General features: G+C 47.0%; 1 protein-coding gene across 2 annotated transcripts; it reads left to right on the forward strand.

Annotated features, from left to right (window-relative positions):
* Window positions 1-128: 128 nt before the first annotated feature.
* LPAR5 (lysophosphatidic acid receptor 5) lies at window positions 129-14960 on the forward strand. 2 transcript variants are annotated; one of them, XM_034787485.1, is made up of 3 exons: window positions 129-183; window positions 1274-1359; window positions 13011-14960. In XM_034787485.1, exon 3 carries the CDS (start codon window positions 13322-13324, stop codon window positions 14441-14443), a length of 1122 nt encoding a protein of 373 aa, XP_034643376.1. In that variant the 5' UTR covers window positions 129-183; window positions 1274-1359; window positions 13011-13321; the 3' UTR covers window positions 14444-14960. The 2 variants fall into 2 exon arrangements, with proteins under 2 accessions (XP_034643376.1, XP_034643383.1); XM_034787492.1 differs by lacking the exon at window positions 1274-1359 and having other exon boundaries at window positions 148-183.
* The last annotated feature ends 1667 nt before the right edge of the window (window positions 14961-16627 follow it).

A 16627-nucleotide genomic window follows, 5' to 3' on the forward strand; every position in this document is an offset into this window, starting at 1 on the left:
GCTGGCTTTGCTCTCCAGGGGTCTCATTCTTTAGTGCTATGATTACTGGGAGCCCAGTGCACTGATAGGAGTCTCTGGGCCCATGTGTGCAACAATTGCTGGCTAATGATTAATTTCTCCTCCATCTCATTTCCTCCCCATTTGTCACTCTCATCTACAGCAGCTGGGAAAATCCATGGACAGGTAACTCCCCCCCCCCCATTGATCATGAATAACTGGGAAGAGGGGGTGAGTGAGGAGGAGGAGAAGCAGCAGCAATAGCAATGGGTCAAAAGTGAAAGTGTCCATATGTTTCCAGTATCAGGGGGTAGCCGTGTTAGTCTGTATCCACAAAAACAACGAGGAGTCTGGTGGCACCTTAAAGACTAACCAATTTATTTGGACATAAGCTTTCATGGGTAAAAAACCCACTTCTTCAGATGGCATGTTTCCAGAGTCCCCATGTTTCAGGGAATCTGCTGCTGTGATCATAACCAAGGGAGTTACTTATATTTCACAACTGCTTTCACTTCTGCTTTCATAGAAGCGTGGCTCGGCAGGCATACCACCTGCAGACAGCAAAGTCCATTTGCCAGGGCCAACACAGCAGGGGATCAGGAAGAAGATAGAATAAGAAGGGGAAATGAAGGAGAGAGGGAGAGAAAAACAGAAGAGAGTGTAAAGCAGCCACATGCAGAGAGTTAGGGCGGGAGTAGTGCCTCTGATGGAATACCGTGTGCAGTTCTGGTCACTGGTATTCACTAAAGACTAATTCGCTCTGAAACAGGTGCAGCAAAGAGCTACCAGGATGATCAGGGAAATGAAGCACCTAATCTTATGAGAGAAGACTGGAAGATCTTGGCTTGTTTCAGACTTCATTTTGTTAGGCTAGAGGAGATAGGATTTCTCTCTGTAAATACATATCAGGGGTGTAAAGGGAGGGAGAAGAGCTGTATAAGCCAAACAGACAATGCTGGCACAAGAACAAGTGGGTATAAACTGCCCATGAATACATTCAGGCTGGAAATCAGAAGAAGGTTTCTAACCACCAGAGGAGTGAGGTTCTGGAAAAGCCTCCCAATAGGAGGAAAGGGGGAAAGAAACCTAACTGGTTTTAAAATGGATCTTGATAAATTTAGGAATGGGATTATATGACAGATTTGCCTGTAACAGCAGAGGACTGGACTCAGTGACCTAGCAGTCACTACCTTCTTGTCCTACATTGGATAGGAGGTGCAGGGGCTAATTTCCTATCTGCCTTTCTACATCCACTTTGTTTCTGCTCTGCCGTCAGTTTTGATTGCTTAATTGAAGTCTTCACAGTGGATGTGGTCATCAGGACAAGGGCATTCACCTGCTTCCAGCTCTGCTCGGAGAAAGGTAAGGAGACAGGAAGCGAGTTTTTGGGCAACAGACACAAACAACCTTTTGAGCATGTGACCAGAACCTGCCCTTTGGGCCTATAAATATTGTGTGCTTCTCTCTGGTGATTTAGGGCAGTGGTTCTCAATGGGGTCTATCAACTCACCTAGATATTTGTCTAGTTTTACAACAAGCTACATAAAAAGCACTAGCCAAGTCAGTACAAACTAAATTTTCATACAATGACTTGTTTATACTGTTCTATAGACTGAACTGTAAGTATAATATTTATATTCCAGTTGATTTATTTTATAATTGTATGGTAGAAATGAGTCACCAATTTTCCAGTACTAGTGTGCTGTGACACTTTTGTATGTTTATGTCTGATTTTGTAAGCAAGGAGTTTTTTTAAGTGTGGTGAAACTTGAGGGTATGTAAGACAAATCAGACTCCTGAAAGAGTACAGTAGTCTGGAAAAGTTGAGAGCCACTGATTTAGAGAACTAGAAATGAAAATGGGAATCTCAGCTTGCATGTCAAATACAGGTGTTTAGGCCTTTGAGTTACAAAAAATGTTGATAATGTAATTGACTCAAATGGGGTGCTGAGGTTGAAGTTCATCAAGTTTCCTTTTAGACACAGGATGATTCATACACACCCTTCAGCGGTCGAGGGTTGGTGGTGTTACTGACTTACAATTTTATTACAGAATTGTGATATTTGGTGTTTTTCTTAAAGCTCCAGCTCCTTAAGGCAATTGATCAGAGAAACCCAGCTTTCATTTAATTTTATTTTTGTATACATATGTATAGTCCCCATGGTTACAGAGAAAAGCTGGAAAATGTGACTTAAGTATAACCTAAAGACTCAGAAACCAGGTGGCTTGCACTGTACATTCTGTCAGGCAAGATGATCTAGTAGTCCATTCTGAACTTAAACTTGTGATTTGGGGGAGGGATAGCTCAATGGTTTGAGCATTGGCCTGCTAAATCCAGGGTTGTGAGTTCAATCCTTGAGGGAGGCCATTTAGAGAATCTTGGGCAAAAATCTGTCGGGGGATTGGTCCTGCTTTGACCAGGGGGTTGGACTAGATGACCTCTTGAGGTTCTTTCCAACCCTGACATTCTGTGACTCTAAAAAGCATCCACAATTTATTTGACTTTAAAATAATGAGATGATTTAAAATAATCTCATGATTTTTTGGAGGCTGATTCCAGGGTTTTTTAACTCCTGGGTTTGGAAATATTAGATCAGCCTTTGTGGAAAAACCACATCCACAGCTCACTGCACAAGGGCATTCTCAGGGACAGAGTGGTATAAAGAGACTTTATTGAAACTGAGTGTCGGAGCATAGATTGCTGCACCTTGTGCAGCGGGGAGACGCTGCATTTTCTCCAGAAGACTTTACTTTGTTTCTTTCTTTTGTTTTCCTTCCTCTAAGATAAAAATAGATTGTTTTGCTCTTGGCACAGTGTGTTGGTGGACATGAGCGTGGCAGAAGGCGCATGCGGTGTGTATGGAGACAGATAACTCCTCTGTAAGCCCTATTTTCATAAGCGAAGCAGGGTTGGTGTGGTCAGAGCTTTGATAGACCATTTTGCAGTGATTGCTGTGGGTGAATCAGAAAGGTGTATGCTCCTCCAAGAGTCAGTGCTTATCCCAGTGCCTCACTATGGGGCCAGAGATTACTACGCAGCTGGAAATATCTGTTATTAAGCTAAAACAGATACCTTTACCCTTTGTGGTCATTAAATACCCTCTGCTATCCTGGTCAAATACACACTTAGGTTGATTCCATTTTGCCTTCCTAAATTTCCCCTGTACTTTGAATTGGTTACTGGATGCTCCTTCACTCCCTGTTTTAGACTTGTGCTGTGTTGCTGTTAAACAGCTACTTTGTCATACTCCAGTGATAGCTGCATGTCAGGGCAAGGGGATTCCGGCTTACTCTTTGTCTTTTTCACTGGTGTGGGTAGAGTGTGGCTCTGTTAATTGTTAAGTGCTTTGGGATCCTCAAGTGAAAGCAGCCACTTACATTATTGATGATGATGATCTTAGTCAAGTGGCCTCTGCACATTCACACTTGGAGATCCACTCGAAGTCCAATAGACCAGTGGTACCTTCTGGAACCATTGCCCATTGAGAAGCCTGTTCACCCCCTCCCTCACAGCTCTATGCAGGCAAGGGTATAAAATGGGGCTGCATTTTCCATATGCCTCTGTTCCTTTCAACTGCAGACCTGGAGCCTCTGCCCCATTCTGTCATTGACTTGGTTGATTATTCTGCTGACTTTGAAAATGTTTTTGCAACCAGTTATTAGATAATTACTATAACCTAACCTTAAATAAGTAAAATTTTAGACAACTTCTGGCAATACATAAAATTCCTTTTGCGTCCATACCTGTGACTGACATTTCCAGCAGGATACATAATAACAGACCCCATAGTGAAGTGATCCAAGTTCCAATGCTATGCATCTCGTCTATGGGTCTTTCCTACTAAGGATACACATGTTTGGTGCCCAGCATGCCTTGGTGAGGCAAACACCCCATCTCAGTGGTCTGCATATCAGCCCTTTTCTCCATGGGCAAGTAGGTGAGACAGAGCCAGCATCAGGAGGTACTAGTAGCTAAGTTGATTCACAAGGGGGAATTTCCAGCACTGCAGTGCCTTGCCCCCCGTAGAATTCCCAGTCCCTAGTTAGGCATCCAGACTCACTTTACAATGATGGGGTGAGTTAGGCACCTAAGAACTGGATTCACAAAAAGCCAGAAAGCTGAGCAGGGAGCAGCCTAGCCAATAGGAAATGCTAAGGGAGGAGTGGGGCCATAGGCACTTACCTGTGGGCTGGAGGGAGGGGCCTATCTCCACGTGGGATTCACAGCCATGAGCCCTATCCTGGAATTAAGCCCCTAAGCCAGGTCAGTCCTCTTTCAAGAAGAAACTGAGGTGACAATCACAGTGTAACCTTTAGGCTGGTGGTTAGGGCACTCAGCCAGGAGATGGGGAAACCCAGAATATGTTCCTCCCTCTGCCTGACCTGGAGCCCAGGGATGCTGGAACAATTTGTATAGTGGGGGTGCTGAAAGCCATTGAATCAAACTAAGCCCTGTATATAATGGAAACCACTTCAAGCCAGGGAGTGCTGCAGCAGCCCCCTACCACTAGTTCCAACACCTACAGCGGAGCAGGAATTTTAACTTGTGTCCCACTTCTCAGGTTAATGCCCTAGGCCAGGGGGTGGGCAAACTATGGCCCGTGGGCCAGATCCAGCCTGCGAGCCATTTTAAGATGGCCCGCGAGCTCCAGCCTGGGCGGGGGCCGCACGGGCCTGCTTCAGCACTAGCAGGGTCAGGGGCTCCTCCACGCATAGGAGCCACAGAAGGGACATGCCACTGCTTCCAGGAGCTACTTGAGGTAAGCGCTGCTCAGAGCGTGCACCCCTGAGCCTCTCCCCCTGCCCCAGCCCTGATCCCCCCCCCTCCTGCTCTCCAAACCCCTCAATCCCAGCCTGGAGCACCCTCCTGCACCCCAAACCTCTCATCCCCCACCCTGGAACTCACACCCCCTCCAGTGCCCCATCCCCAATTTTGTGAGCATTCATGGCCCACCATACAATTTCTATTCCCCGACGTGGCCCTCAGGCCAAAAAGTTTGCCCACCCCTGCCCTAAACACTAGGCTAAAGTTTATAATGGGAGCATCCCTACCTCCTCCTCTGTTCATTTTGTGTGGTTTGGATGTGATCAGAGCATGACTACTGCCTATCTGGCCTTCAGGGCCCAATCCAGGGCAGTTCCTAGTTTGTGAATCCTGCTAGGACTTAGACATGTGTTAGGTGCTGAGCTGCTGGGTAGTGTCAGGACTTGGCTAGCTGTGTACATGCCCAGATGCAGAAATTTTAGATGTCTTGGGGACTATAGCAGAATAAGCTTAGACAACTAAGGACTTCAGGGTTCTGTAAGAGACCATTTTCTGCTCCGAGTTCCTTTCAGGATCTAAGAAACCAGGTCTGGGATCCCTGTCAAACTCTAACCCTGGATATGGGGCAAAAAAAAGTTGGTTCAGAACTTGTGACCATGTCCTGTCTATGGTTCCAAAGGTTGTCCTGCTGAGAGAGGTACTCTGCTCCTCCCCCAATTCCATCCCTTTCTAAGAACTCAGGGTTCAGCCCAAAAAATTCTTCTGCTCAGAATGAGTTGCATTCTGCGAAGCAGAGCTGAAACCTTCATGACCAAACATGAGTTGTCTCTAAAACAGTCAGTAGCAGACTAGATATTTCATAAATTTGGGTGGCAAGGTTACAATGCCAAATCCAAGAGATTCTGCTGAACAGCAAGCTCAGTCAGTAATGGATACTTTCTTCCTGGATTGGGGAACAGTCCTCTCAATGCCTTTCACTAATTCCTCTAATACAGTAGTTTTCAACCTGTGGTCCGTGGACCCCCAATTGTCCACAGACTAGGTCTAAAATTTCCAAGAACTTTGAAATTGTTTAGGGGTCTGCAAATGGGGAAAAAGGTTGAAAACCTCTGCTTTAATACCTAAGGGTACTATGGAGAATCAGACAGGACAACCCATTGCACCAGCATGGAACAGACAATGGTGGTATTCTGACTTGCTGCAGGTCTATCATGGGAATCCTCTGTTCCTCCCAGTTTCGCTGGATTTACTAATTCAGAGGGAGACACAGATTCAACATCCTAAGAGTCTCTCCATCTTGCTGCTTGGGCTATGGGACTTCGTTGCTCAGCCCAAGTTCAGGGGATCCTGCTGAATTCCAAAAAAAGTTTTTGCTGTGGATGACCAATACTAACCTCTCTCCGACAGCAGGCCCAATGTCAGCAATCCTGTAATACATATTACATCTCAAATCACTGGAACTATCCATATCTTCAGCAAAGGTTCACCTTGCAATTATTTCAGACCATCATCTAGACATGGACAACAAGAGTGTGTATAGTCACCCTATAGCATAGTACTTGAGAACTTTCCCACTATTGGAAGTTTAGCATCAGCAACTTCATTTTCTTATGACAGTAGAAGCCCTATTACTAGATTTTTTTTTTTTTCCTTCTTCCCCCTTTCTCCTGGGATGGCTCATAAGAGACCTTGAAAAGAGTCAAGAACAGGAACTGGGGGTCAGAGCTGGAGTAAGGAACCAGGAGTGAAGTCAAGGGTCGGAGCCAGAGTAAAGAAACAGGAGACAAGCCAAGGGCGAGTTAGGAACTGGAGGTCAGTGACGGAGACAGAGTTGGGAGTCAAGCCAAGGGTCAGAGTCATAGTCAGGAATTGATCCAAGGGTCGGAGCCAGGGGTGGGGAGTAGAAACAGGGATCTAGAACAAGGCAGGAGTGCAGGAACAGGACAGGAAGGCAGGAATCGGGAGGGAAGGCAGGGTCTGATGTAGCAGCCAGCCAAGGATACACCTACTGGCTCAAACAACTCTTTCTGCCTCCTTCTGACTTAAATAGTGAATCTGAGCCAATAGGAGAGGTCAGACAGCTTCTCCAATTAGGAGTTTCGTGGGTGGTGCTTATGGTGAGCTAGGGTCCACCAACCCCACTCCCTGCTGGTACCAGGGAGCTGCCAGGTGGTAGCTGCGGTCTGAGGCCTGCCTGGGGACCCACAGACCTGGGTTTGAGACTCATGATCCCTCATAACACTCCCCACTTAGGGTGCCCTCCAGTTGTCAGTGGGCTGGGTTTTGTAGGATGGTTCTTGTGGAAGGTCTTTACTAGGTCGGGGCATGGACATTTTCTGTGGGTTACCAGGAGCATTCCTTGGGACTGTAACCCTTCCAATCAAATAGCAGAGTTTACCCCATTTCATTCTTGTATCAAGGATATAATGGATGACATATCTGTCATGGCCTTGAACATGTATTTGTGGGGGTAGGGGGGACGGCCAGTTGAGAACAGTGAGAAAACATGTCCTGTATATGGAGCTTTAGAAGTGATACAAGAAACACTTGGTGGATTTGCAGGGATCAGGGCAGGAGGAGTTCAAAGGTAAGTGGACTGATTTGGCAGCAAATTCAGTAGGCGGTCAGGAACTAGTAATTCAGTTTACAAGATGGCCTGTCTGCATGCAGATGTTTGGCTGAAAGCCACACCATCTGACCTATTGAAAAAGTGGACTGTTCTTGTTATTGACGGACTGCATATTGCTTGTCGCTTCTTCTGGCCTCCTCTAGGTGGGTTTTCAGATTATCTTGGTCCAATGGATCTGTTGCACTCAACCAAAAGCTGCAGGGTTGTGGGAAGTTGTGGGTAGTTCTTGATTAAAAACTAGTGTGGCACCCATAGTTTGGGGTGGAAAAAGGAGAGGGGGCTTTGTCTTGTAGACCAGTGTTTCTCAAACTGGGGTCCACAGACTCCTGTGGGTCCATGAGGGTACTCCAGGGGCTCTGCTGATCAACTCCTCCCCCTGCCTCCCAGCACCTCCTGCACGCCGGGGATCAGCTGTTGAGCAGTGTGCAGGAGGCGCTGGGAGGGAGAGGGAGGAGCAGGGATGAGGCACATTCAGGGGAGGGTGAGGAAAGAGGCGGAGAGGGTTGAAGCCTTGGCGGGGTGGGAGGAGCGGGGGAAAGTGAAGTGGGGGCAGGGCCTGGGACTGAGTCGGGGGGCTTGAAGAACTGCAAAAAAAATTTTAAATCAAAATGGGTGTTCTTGGTTTGCTAATGTTTGAGAACCGCTGTAGTAGACAATTGTTCCACGTTATAGTACGTGAACTTCACATGGGGTAGTAGTGAGTACCAGTCATCCTGGTGGTAGTTTATATAGCACTGTAAGTAGTGTTCCAAAATTTGGTTTGTTCTTTCTGCCTGACTGTTTGACTGAGGATGATAAGTGGAGGAGAGAAAGGCAAGAATGCCCAACATCCAGAGAACTTCATGCCAGAAGCAGGAGATAAATTGTGTACCATGATCATAGATGATGCCCTCTGGGAGGCCATGGAGGCAGACAACTTGATCCATCCAGAGCTGGGTGGTTTCCTGGGAGGAGGGCAGGCCAGTGCAGGGGATGAAGGGCAGTAAGGAGGGTGATGTGCTCTGAGTACATTGGGATGAATTGCCAACAGAAATTCATGAATGCCAGGAAGTGCCACAGTTCTCAGATGTTCTGTGTAGCTGCCTAGTCGAGGACTGTTTTCACCTTATGAGAGTCCATCTCGATACCCTTGGGGATAAGATGAACCCTAACAATTCTATGGATGCCTGTCCAAAACCACATTTCTTCAACTAAGGGTAGAGGCGATATTGGCATAGCCTTCCAAGGACAGAACGGACATGCATGGTATGTTGCTCAGCACTGTCTGTAAGTATGTCATCCAGATGTACCACCACATACTGGTCCAGAATATCCCAGAACACACTGTTAATAAAATGTTGAAATCTGGCAGGGCCATTGGTTAAACCAAAAGGCATCACAAAGTATACAAAATGTCCATAGCATTTTTGAAAGACTATCTTCCACTCATCCCCAAGTTATGTGCCCATCAGCGGTCCAATTTTGTGTCTATTCAGGCATCCCCCACGTGGTCCAATAGTTTGGGAATTAGAGACGGGGTACCAGTTCCTAACAGTGACCTGATTCAATGCTTGGTAGTCCACGCAAAGTTGGATGCTACTATCTTTCTTTTTAACAAAGAGGATTGGTGCCCAGTAGGTGAGGTAGACTTGCGAATAAAGCCCTCAGCCCAATTCTCCTGCAGGTAGGTTCACAGGGCAGCCACTTCAGGTTCAGATATGGCATAAATGTAACCAAACAGAATTTTCACTCCTGGCTGCAGTTCACCTGGGCAATCATAATCCCTATGTAGAGGTAGGATGTCTCTTGGGGTTGGTTTTGTTTGTTTGTTTGTTTTTTTCAAATACAGTGGCAAAGTCACTGTACTGGAGAGGAAGCTGAGGCTTGGGATCAGCAGGTGAGTGTGTCAGACCAGCTACTCCGGCTTGTGACCATCAGTGCTCTACCATATGTTCTCTGCTTCCTGGGGTCAAGCAGTGCTGCCAGCAGTATTCTGAAGAGAAGCTGGCCTTTCATTCATGCTAGTGAATGAGACGATTATGAAGGGTCAGACAAGAAATTCCCAAGATCAGGGGAAAATGGGGGGAAGTGAATGGTACTGAACTGCAGCATCTCTTGGTACACTTGCACACTGACCTCTACTAGGTCTGGAACAGGCTTGAGCCTTAAGGAAATCTGTAGGGTCTGGACTGCATCCAGATCAATAGTCACCCACTGCACCCAAGTTAATGAGGGCCTGCTGCAGAGAGATTGGAAGGGAGCACTCTGGGACATATTGCTCATCCGGTACTTGCAAATGTGGTGTTGGTCGATGGAAAGCATGCTGAATGCCAGCTATGGCAATTGCTTGACACTCAGGAATGTTTTGTCAAGGTGCTCAGGCCAGCGCCCTTTACCAGGCCTGGGCTGGCTCATTTTCCTAGTTCTCTCCTATCTGGGCTCCTCAAGGAGCAATCAGTGTTGCATGACCCAGTTCACCACAGTAGACAGGTTAAAATGTTGCCAGCACTCTCTTTACTTGTGGGTGAGTAGTCAGCAGCCCAGATCGACTGGCATGGGCTCAACTTGCAGAGTGGGACCCAATAGCAGTGGGCATCGGTCTGATACAACCTATCTTCTTTTTTCCTGCTGTTCATGCAGCCAACTGTCAATCTGGATGACAAGATTGATAAAGGCACCAGATCAGTCAGGGTCCCAACTCTAGCCAACTCCTCCTTTAACCTGTCCAGCAGGCCCCCCTGGAACAGCAACCCTGCCTTACTCCACTCCATGTCCAATGTGAGATGGCAGAAGTGTCCTGCATAGGAGGCAGCTGTGCCTAAACCCCTGTCAGAGTTTCTGCTCGGCAGAGAGAGCGCACAATTTGGGTCACCAAAGATGGTTGATAGTGCCTGCTAGAAAACGTCCCAGCTAAACAGCACCTGATCACTGGCCTGCAGTGGGGAGAGGCCCAGTCCAACACCTCTCCAATCACCAGTTGACTACCTGGCCTACATTGACCTGGTCGGACGAGTATATTTGAGGGCAAAGCAAGAACGATAGGCAGCACTAGTTCATGAAGCCTCGAAATTGGGAACGATCCCCACTGAAGCACTCTGGGAGGGGGACAACAGGTCCTGGCTCAGGGCAGGATGTGGTCAGTAGCGGGCCTGTGGTGCATTGGTCTCTGCACAGAGTTGATGGACTTGCCCCTGCAGTGACTGATTCTCAGCAACCAGCTGTGCCATCTGCACCTGCATGGCTTGGTTGTCTATTTGGAGGCGGGACACCTATTCATAGAGCACCAGCACTCCTTAGGGAAGAGGGCGCTCTGCTGGGTCCATATCTGGCTGGACCCAACTTAGAGGGGTTGGTGGGCTGAGCAAACTGTTGTAGACTGGAACATAGACAATCAGGCCTCATGGTTTGAGCAATGGTGGTCATGCCTAGTGACCAAAGCAGGAGTCAGAAGCCAGGAGCTGGAGGTCAGTGATGGAGACAAATTTGGGAGTCAATCCAAGTGTCAGAGCTGTGGTCAGAGTCCAGCATTGAGCCAAGGGTTGGAGCTGGAGTCAGAGCCAGGAATCAAGCCACTGGTCAGAGCTGTGGTCAGCAGACAGCAGTTGGGGCTAAGAAGCAGGGATCTGGAACAAGGCAGGAGTGCAGGTACCAGGAACAGGACAGAAAGGCAGGACTTGGGAGTCAGGCGAGAAGGCAGTGTCCAGTGTAGCAGCCAGCCAGGGATGCACATAGTTGCTCAGACAAATTTCTGTGCCTCCTTCTGGCTTAAATTGTGAGTGTGAGCCAATCAGAGAGGCCGGACATCTCCAATTGGGAGCTTTGTGGGCGGTGCCTAAGGTGAACTAGAGTCCACCAGGCCACATGCCCTGCCAGTACAAGTGAGCTGCTGGGTGGTAGCTGCAGGCTGAGGACTGGCTGGGGACCCATGTTTGAGACTTGTGATTCCCCCATACTTCTAGTGAGATCTGGGCAGACAAATCTTGAGGAAGAAAGAGAGGCTATTTACCTTACAATAACTGGATGCTTTTGTTCACATGAATCCCATGATCTGCCCTCCTTCCCCACTGATATGGAGTCCTTTAGTGGGATGTTTTGTAGTAGTGAAGGAACTGAGTGGTGGCAGGGGCTGCTGCACTCTTTATACCTTTGGAAGTGGGAACATATGCAAACTCAGCAGATGCTGCTGGCCAAAAATATTTTGAGCTCGTGAAAATGCAGCCCTTCAGTGGGATCTGCATGGAAAAAGCATCTTGAAGAATTCCCGTTATTGTAAGGTGGAGAACCTCTGTTTGTTTACCAATAAATGAATTTCCTTGATAGGAACCTTTGCATATTCACGTTAGCTGCCCACTTCCCCTCTTTCTCAGAGCCCTGTTGCTCCACCAGGCTCTGAAGTTTAGGGGGGAAAGAACTGAGATGTTTAGGGTCCCCTGTCCCTCTTATGTTCTCATCTCCTGAATCTTGGGAACCCCAGGGGAAAGCGCACAGATGCTACAATAGGGATTGCTTGCAGAAGGTGCCATTGGTCTGCTGCACATGCCCAACTGAGTTGTCTAATTTTGACCTGAGTGGTTAGCCATTATTCAGGATCTTGTGGGCCATTTCTGCTAGGAGGAGAAATTGAAGATAGTCAGGTACTTCTTTGATGAAATCCTGTTAATTTACCAAGAACATACAAAGTCCTGTTTTTCCCTGACCACAGTAGGAATCAAACAGTAGGAGAGAGTTTCTTTGCTCACAATTCCAAGCCTCTTTTTAGCCAGCGCTGTACCCAAGAGCTGCTCTCTCTCATAGCTTTTTCTCATGTGCATGCTACAAGTACTTCTCTGACTGTCTCTGAGGCTTCCTTGACACCTTCTTTGTGTGCTTCTCTTGTGTTTTTTCTCCTGCTTTTCTCTCTCTCTCTATCTATATATACACACACACTGTTGCAATCAAAATAATCCCCCACCTCTGTGTTTTTATTAGACCTCTGGGAAACCCCTTGGACTGCACAGGATTGCAGGCAGTCTACTCCCTGGCCAGTGGCTTTCACTGTTCCAGCTATCACCAGACAAAGGTGATATTAAATTGTTCCCTCATTTAGTCTGAATGGCAGGTGGCTATCACACCCAACGGTTCTAGTGAGATGGTGTGTCTGCCTAATCCCCTGCATAACTGTGTATAGGCTCATCTTAAAAAAAAAAAAAATATAGCCACTGATAAATAACCTTCATTTACTGCGTATCTTCATGTCTGCATGCGGGGAGGGTATGTGCATCAGTTTTTACCCTGTGGGTTTGTCTAGATTAGGGTAAACTGCTAAATTTGTGTCCTGGAACAAATGTTCATGGAGCACCTAGATTAGCATTTATAGTTGTGTTGATTGAAGTTAAAACAGGAGCACAAACTCTAATCTGAACAAACTTTTATCATTCTCTGAAGCTCAGGCTTGTTTTCAATAAGGGGAACAGTGCAGAAATTCAGTCAGAAATTATCATTCAAACTTACCTTAGACTTTACCCTGCCTCCCCTCACCACCCTGCCCCATCCCCTTCTATTATCTTTCTGCTCCTTCCCTTCTTTCTCTGTGTGTACTAAGGGAAGAAGCCAACACCCTGGAGCTTTTACTCATCCTTCTTGATTTTTCACTTTGATCAGGAACTGTTGTCATTCCACATCTGGCAAGAACCCGGCATTGCATCCACATCACCACAACTGCTGGAAAGAATCTGTGAAATGTAACCAGTGATTGACCTCCAAACCACCGATACCAGGAGGAGACCCATTGAAGAGCTGGTGACGGAATCTGCAGAGAGAGAGACACCCATCCACTTCCGAGGGGCGGCAGGGAATGACCTGACTCCTGCTCCCCTGAGGGTAATGATCTTCCTCCATGCCTCTTGTTGTGCCCCATTTGCCTATCAGTGGCCTGAACTACATCACTGAGATCTCTACAGGTTCTGTTGAGCATGTCAAATGCCAGCATCTCTCAAAGTCTGGACCAATGCAAAGATTACAGCTCCAACCACCGGCTGCACCTGGTTGGGTACAGCTTGATCTTTGTGGCAGGTTTGATGCTCAATGCTATGGCACTCTGGGTCTTCCTTCGCTACCTGCACCTCAAGTCTGTGGTGAGCATCTATATGTTCAACCTAGCAGTAAGCGACCTGCTCTTCACACTCTCGCTGCCACTACGGCTCTATTACTACTCCAGCCAGCACTGGCCCTTTGGCAATTTCCTTTGCCAGGTGTCTGGCTCCCTCTTCCAGATCAACATGTATGGCAGCTGCCTCTTCCTCATGTGCATCAATCTGGATCGCTATGTTGCCATTGTCCACCCACTCCGCTGGCGCCACCTTCGGCGGCCCAAGTTGGCCCGGCTGCTCTGCCTGGTGGTGTGGGTGCTTATCCTGGTGGGCTCTGTTCCGGCTGCTGGTGTACACAGGTCAAGTTCCTGCATCAAAGGGAACCAGACCATCGCTCTGTGTTTTGAAAGCTTCAGTGATGGCCTGTGGCAGAAGGGCATCTTCCCACTGGTCATCCTGGCTGAAATCCTGGGCTTCCTCTTGCCACTGACCTCTGTGACGTACTGCTCAATTAGAATCTTCCAGAAGCTATGCCAGGCCAGCGAGACACAGAGCCTGCGCCAGCAGAAGACTATCCGCCTGCTCGTGGTGAATTTGGTGATCTTCATCATCTGCTTCGTGCCCTACAACACAACTCTGGCAGCCTACGGGATGATAAAGGCCCACGTGATCCAGGCTGAACCGCCAGTTCGGGACTCTGTGCGCCAGGTGCTTATTGTCACAGTGCTGTTGGCCAGCATGAACTGCTCTCTGGACCCCCTAATTTACTACTTTAGCACTGAAGGTTTCCGTAACACCTTCAAGAAGCTCCGGCGGGGCCAAGCATGGGACTCCGACACAGGGATGGCCAAGACTCAGGTCACAAAGACAAAACTCTATAGCACACGCTCCAGTCTAGAAGCAAAGCAGTACCCAGTCAAAAACTTCATTCTCCCCAATGAGGACTTGCCACTGGCTCCTATCAAAATATTTTTGAATGGCCCAATTGAGGACTCTGAAATATAATCCTGGAAGTCACAGGGTTGCTGAGTTATAGGGTAGCCATAAGATGCCAGGAAGATTGTGGGAGTTGGCTAGAGTGTATGTACCCTGATCAAACTGGAGAAGCTTAGTAGGGTGGTAAGGAAATGTGAGGATGGTAAACTTGGTGATGCAAAACTAAATAACATTTTTTACAACAAAATGAGAAATGGTGGAGAAATGTTTCTAAAACACTGTATTCCACTACAGGGAAACATACAGTGGGAAATATGTACCTAGAAAACACACACACACACACACACACTCTGCAATTTTATTTTGTTCTCTTCTACGTAGATTCTTATACCATGCTCATCATTGCAGTATCTGAGCGCACATTTGTTGTAGAGGTCTCTAGAACACCAGATAAGTTGTAGTTAGTGCTGATGTACCTAAAACACACATACTCCTAGAATGTATACTTATTAAAGATGTACTGAAGGTAAGATTTTCAAAACTGGGAGCTAGATGCACAAAGGAACTTAGATCCTCCCGCTCCCCTCCCCCGACCTCAGCTGCCACCTATTTCCCCCCCCCCCCCCAAAAACACAGTTCGAGGAGGAGGAGGAGGGTGGTGGTGGTGGTGGTGTCCCCTCTGATACTGTGTAGCCCAGTGGCTAGAGCGCTCACCCAAAATGTGAGAGACCTGGATATGAAGCAGGGACTTGAACATGTCTCCCAACTCCCAGGTAAGTGCCCTCATGACTGCAGTAAGTCTTTCTCAATCTACCCTGTTGAAGTTGTTCCACTAAACACTAAAATATTAATGAGGCCAGAGAGACAGTAAGACTGACTCATAGCCTAGTGGTTAGCACACTCACCTGGGAGTCCTGGGTTCCAATCCTGGCTCCAATGAATATTTAAATATTTGAGTGACATACCCTATAACCTGGTGGTTAGGGTACTCAGCTGAGAGGTGGGAAACCTGTATTCAAGTCCCTGCTCCACATCAAACAAAGTGGGAATTTGAACTCATGTCCCTGTATCTTGGGTGAGTGCCCGAACCACTGGGCCTTAGAGTATAAAATGACCACAGTTCATTAATGCACTTTGATTTAGTCCTCTTTGAAAAAGGAGTAGATCAAAGTCCATTAACCAACTTTTAATGCGAGTCAGCAGGAGCCACACAGATAGTTAATCTGTGGCAGTCTAATGCAGACTAGCTTCACCTCCCACCTGGCTGTGAACTAAATGATTGTGCAGAGAAGCCCTTTGTGAAAGAACATGCAGTCATTGTAGATGTGCATATATGTGCACACACACACACTCAGTATGTGCAATAGTTATACATTTATTCAGAACATACGTGAACCATTTAGAGGTTGTAAATGTATGCAGATGCCAGAGAGAATGCATGCTGGTTGTAGGTATACGTAGAACATAGCGAGCCTGGTTCTCATTTTGACTAAATATATGTCTTCTCTTTGAGGAGGTGGTGTAAATGCCAGCATGAGGAGACATACCCAGACTTGCTCTGATGGAGCTAGTATGCTAAAAATAGAGGGTAGCCCTAGCAGCATGATGGGCTACATGCCCCAAGATGTGTCTAGCATCTCAGATGGGATTGTACTCGGACAGCTAGCCCCTCCCCATGCTCACGCCACTGTGTCTACACTTTATCTTTAGCACTCTAGCTCAACTAGAGCTAGTCCAGATATGTCTCCTTAAGCTGGAATTTACACCCCCAGCTCAAAGTGTAGACATACCGGTAGGCCTCTATACAGTACTCCGGCTATGTAAAAGGCCCTTAACATTGTGTAACTATAATTTACACCCCACGTTAAGGTCCTTTTACACTGCCTGAGTGATGAAAAGTGGCCTTAGTGTGAATCAGTCCCAGAGTGTAATACATACAAAAGTGTGTACTTATTCTAGGTGTACATAGGACACACTTACCAGAAAAAGAGGTACTGAAATATACCCCAAATGTGTGTAATGGTCATGGATGAATACTCACTGTACAATAGTTATTTGATGTATCTGGAAACACAGAAGGCATAATGGTCATAGAAGTGCTTGGAACACAGAGGAAATCAAATATTAACATCACCCTATGAAGAATGTGCAGACCTGAATGTTTTACATTGTATTGGTGCTCATCACATTTAGCTAAATGATGATTGATTTTGATGCCTTGCAACAGGGAGATTTCCATTGCTGGGGAGAAAG

The sequence above is a fragment of the Trachemys scripta genome, chromosome 1 (assembly GCF_013100865.1).
Source record: "Trachemys scripta elegans isolate TJP31775 chromosome 1, CAS_Tse_1.0, whole genome shotgun sequence".
NCBI lineage: Eukaryota > Metazoa > Chordata > Testudines > Emydidae > Trachemys > Trachemys scripta.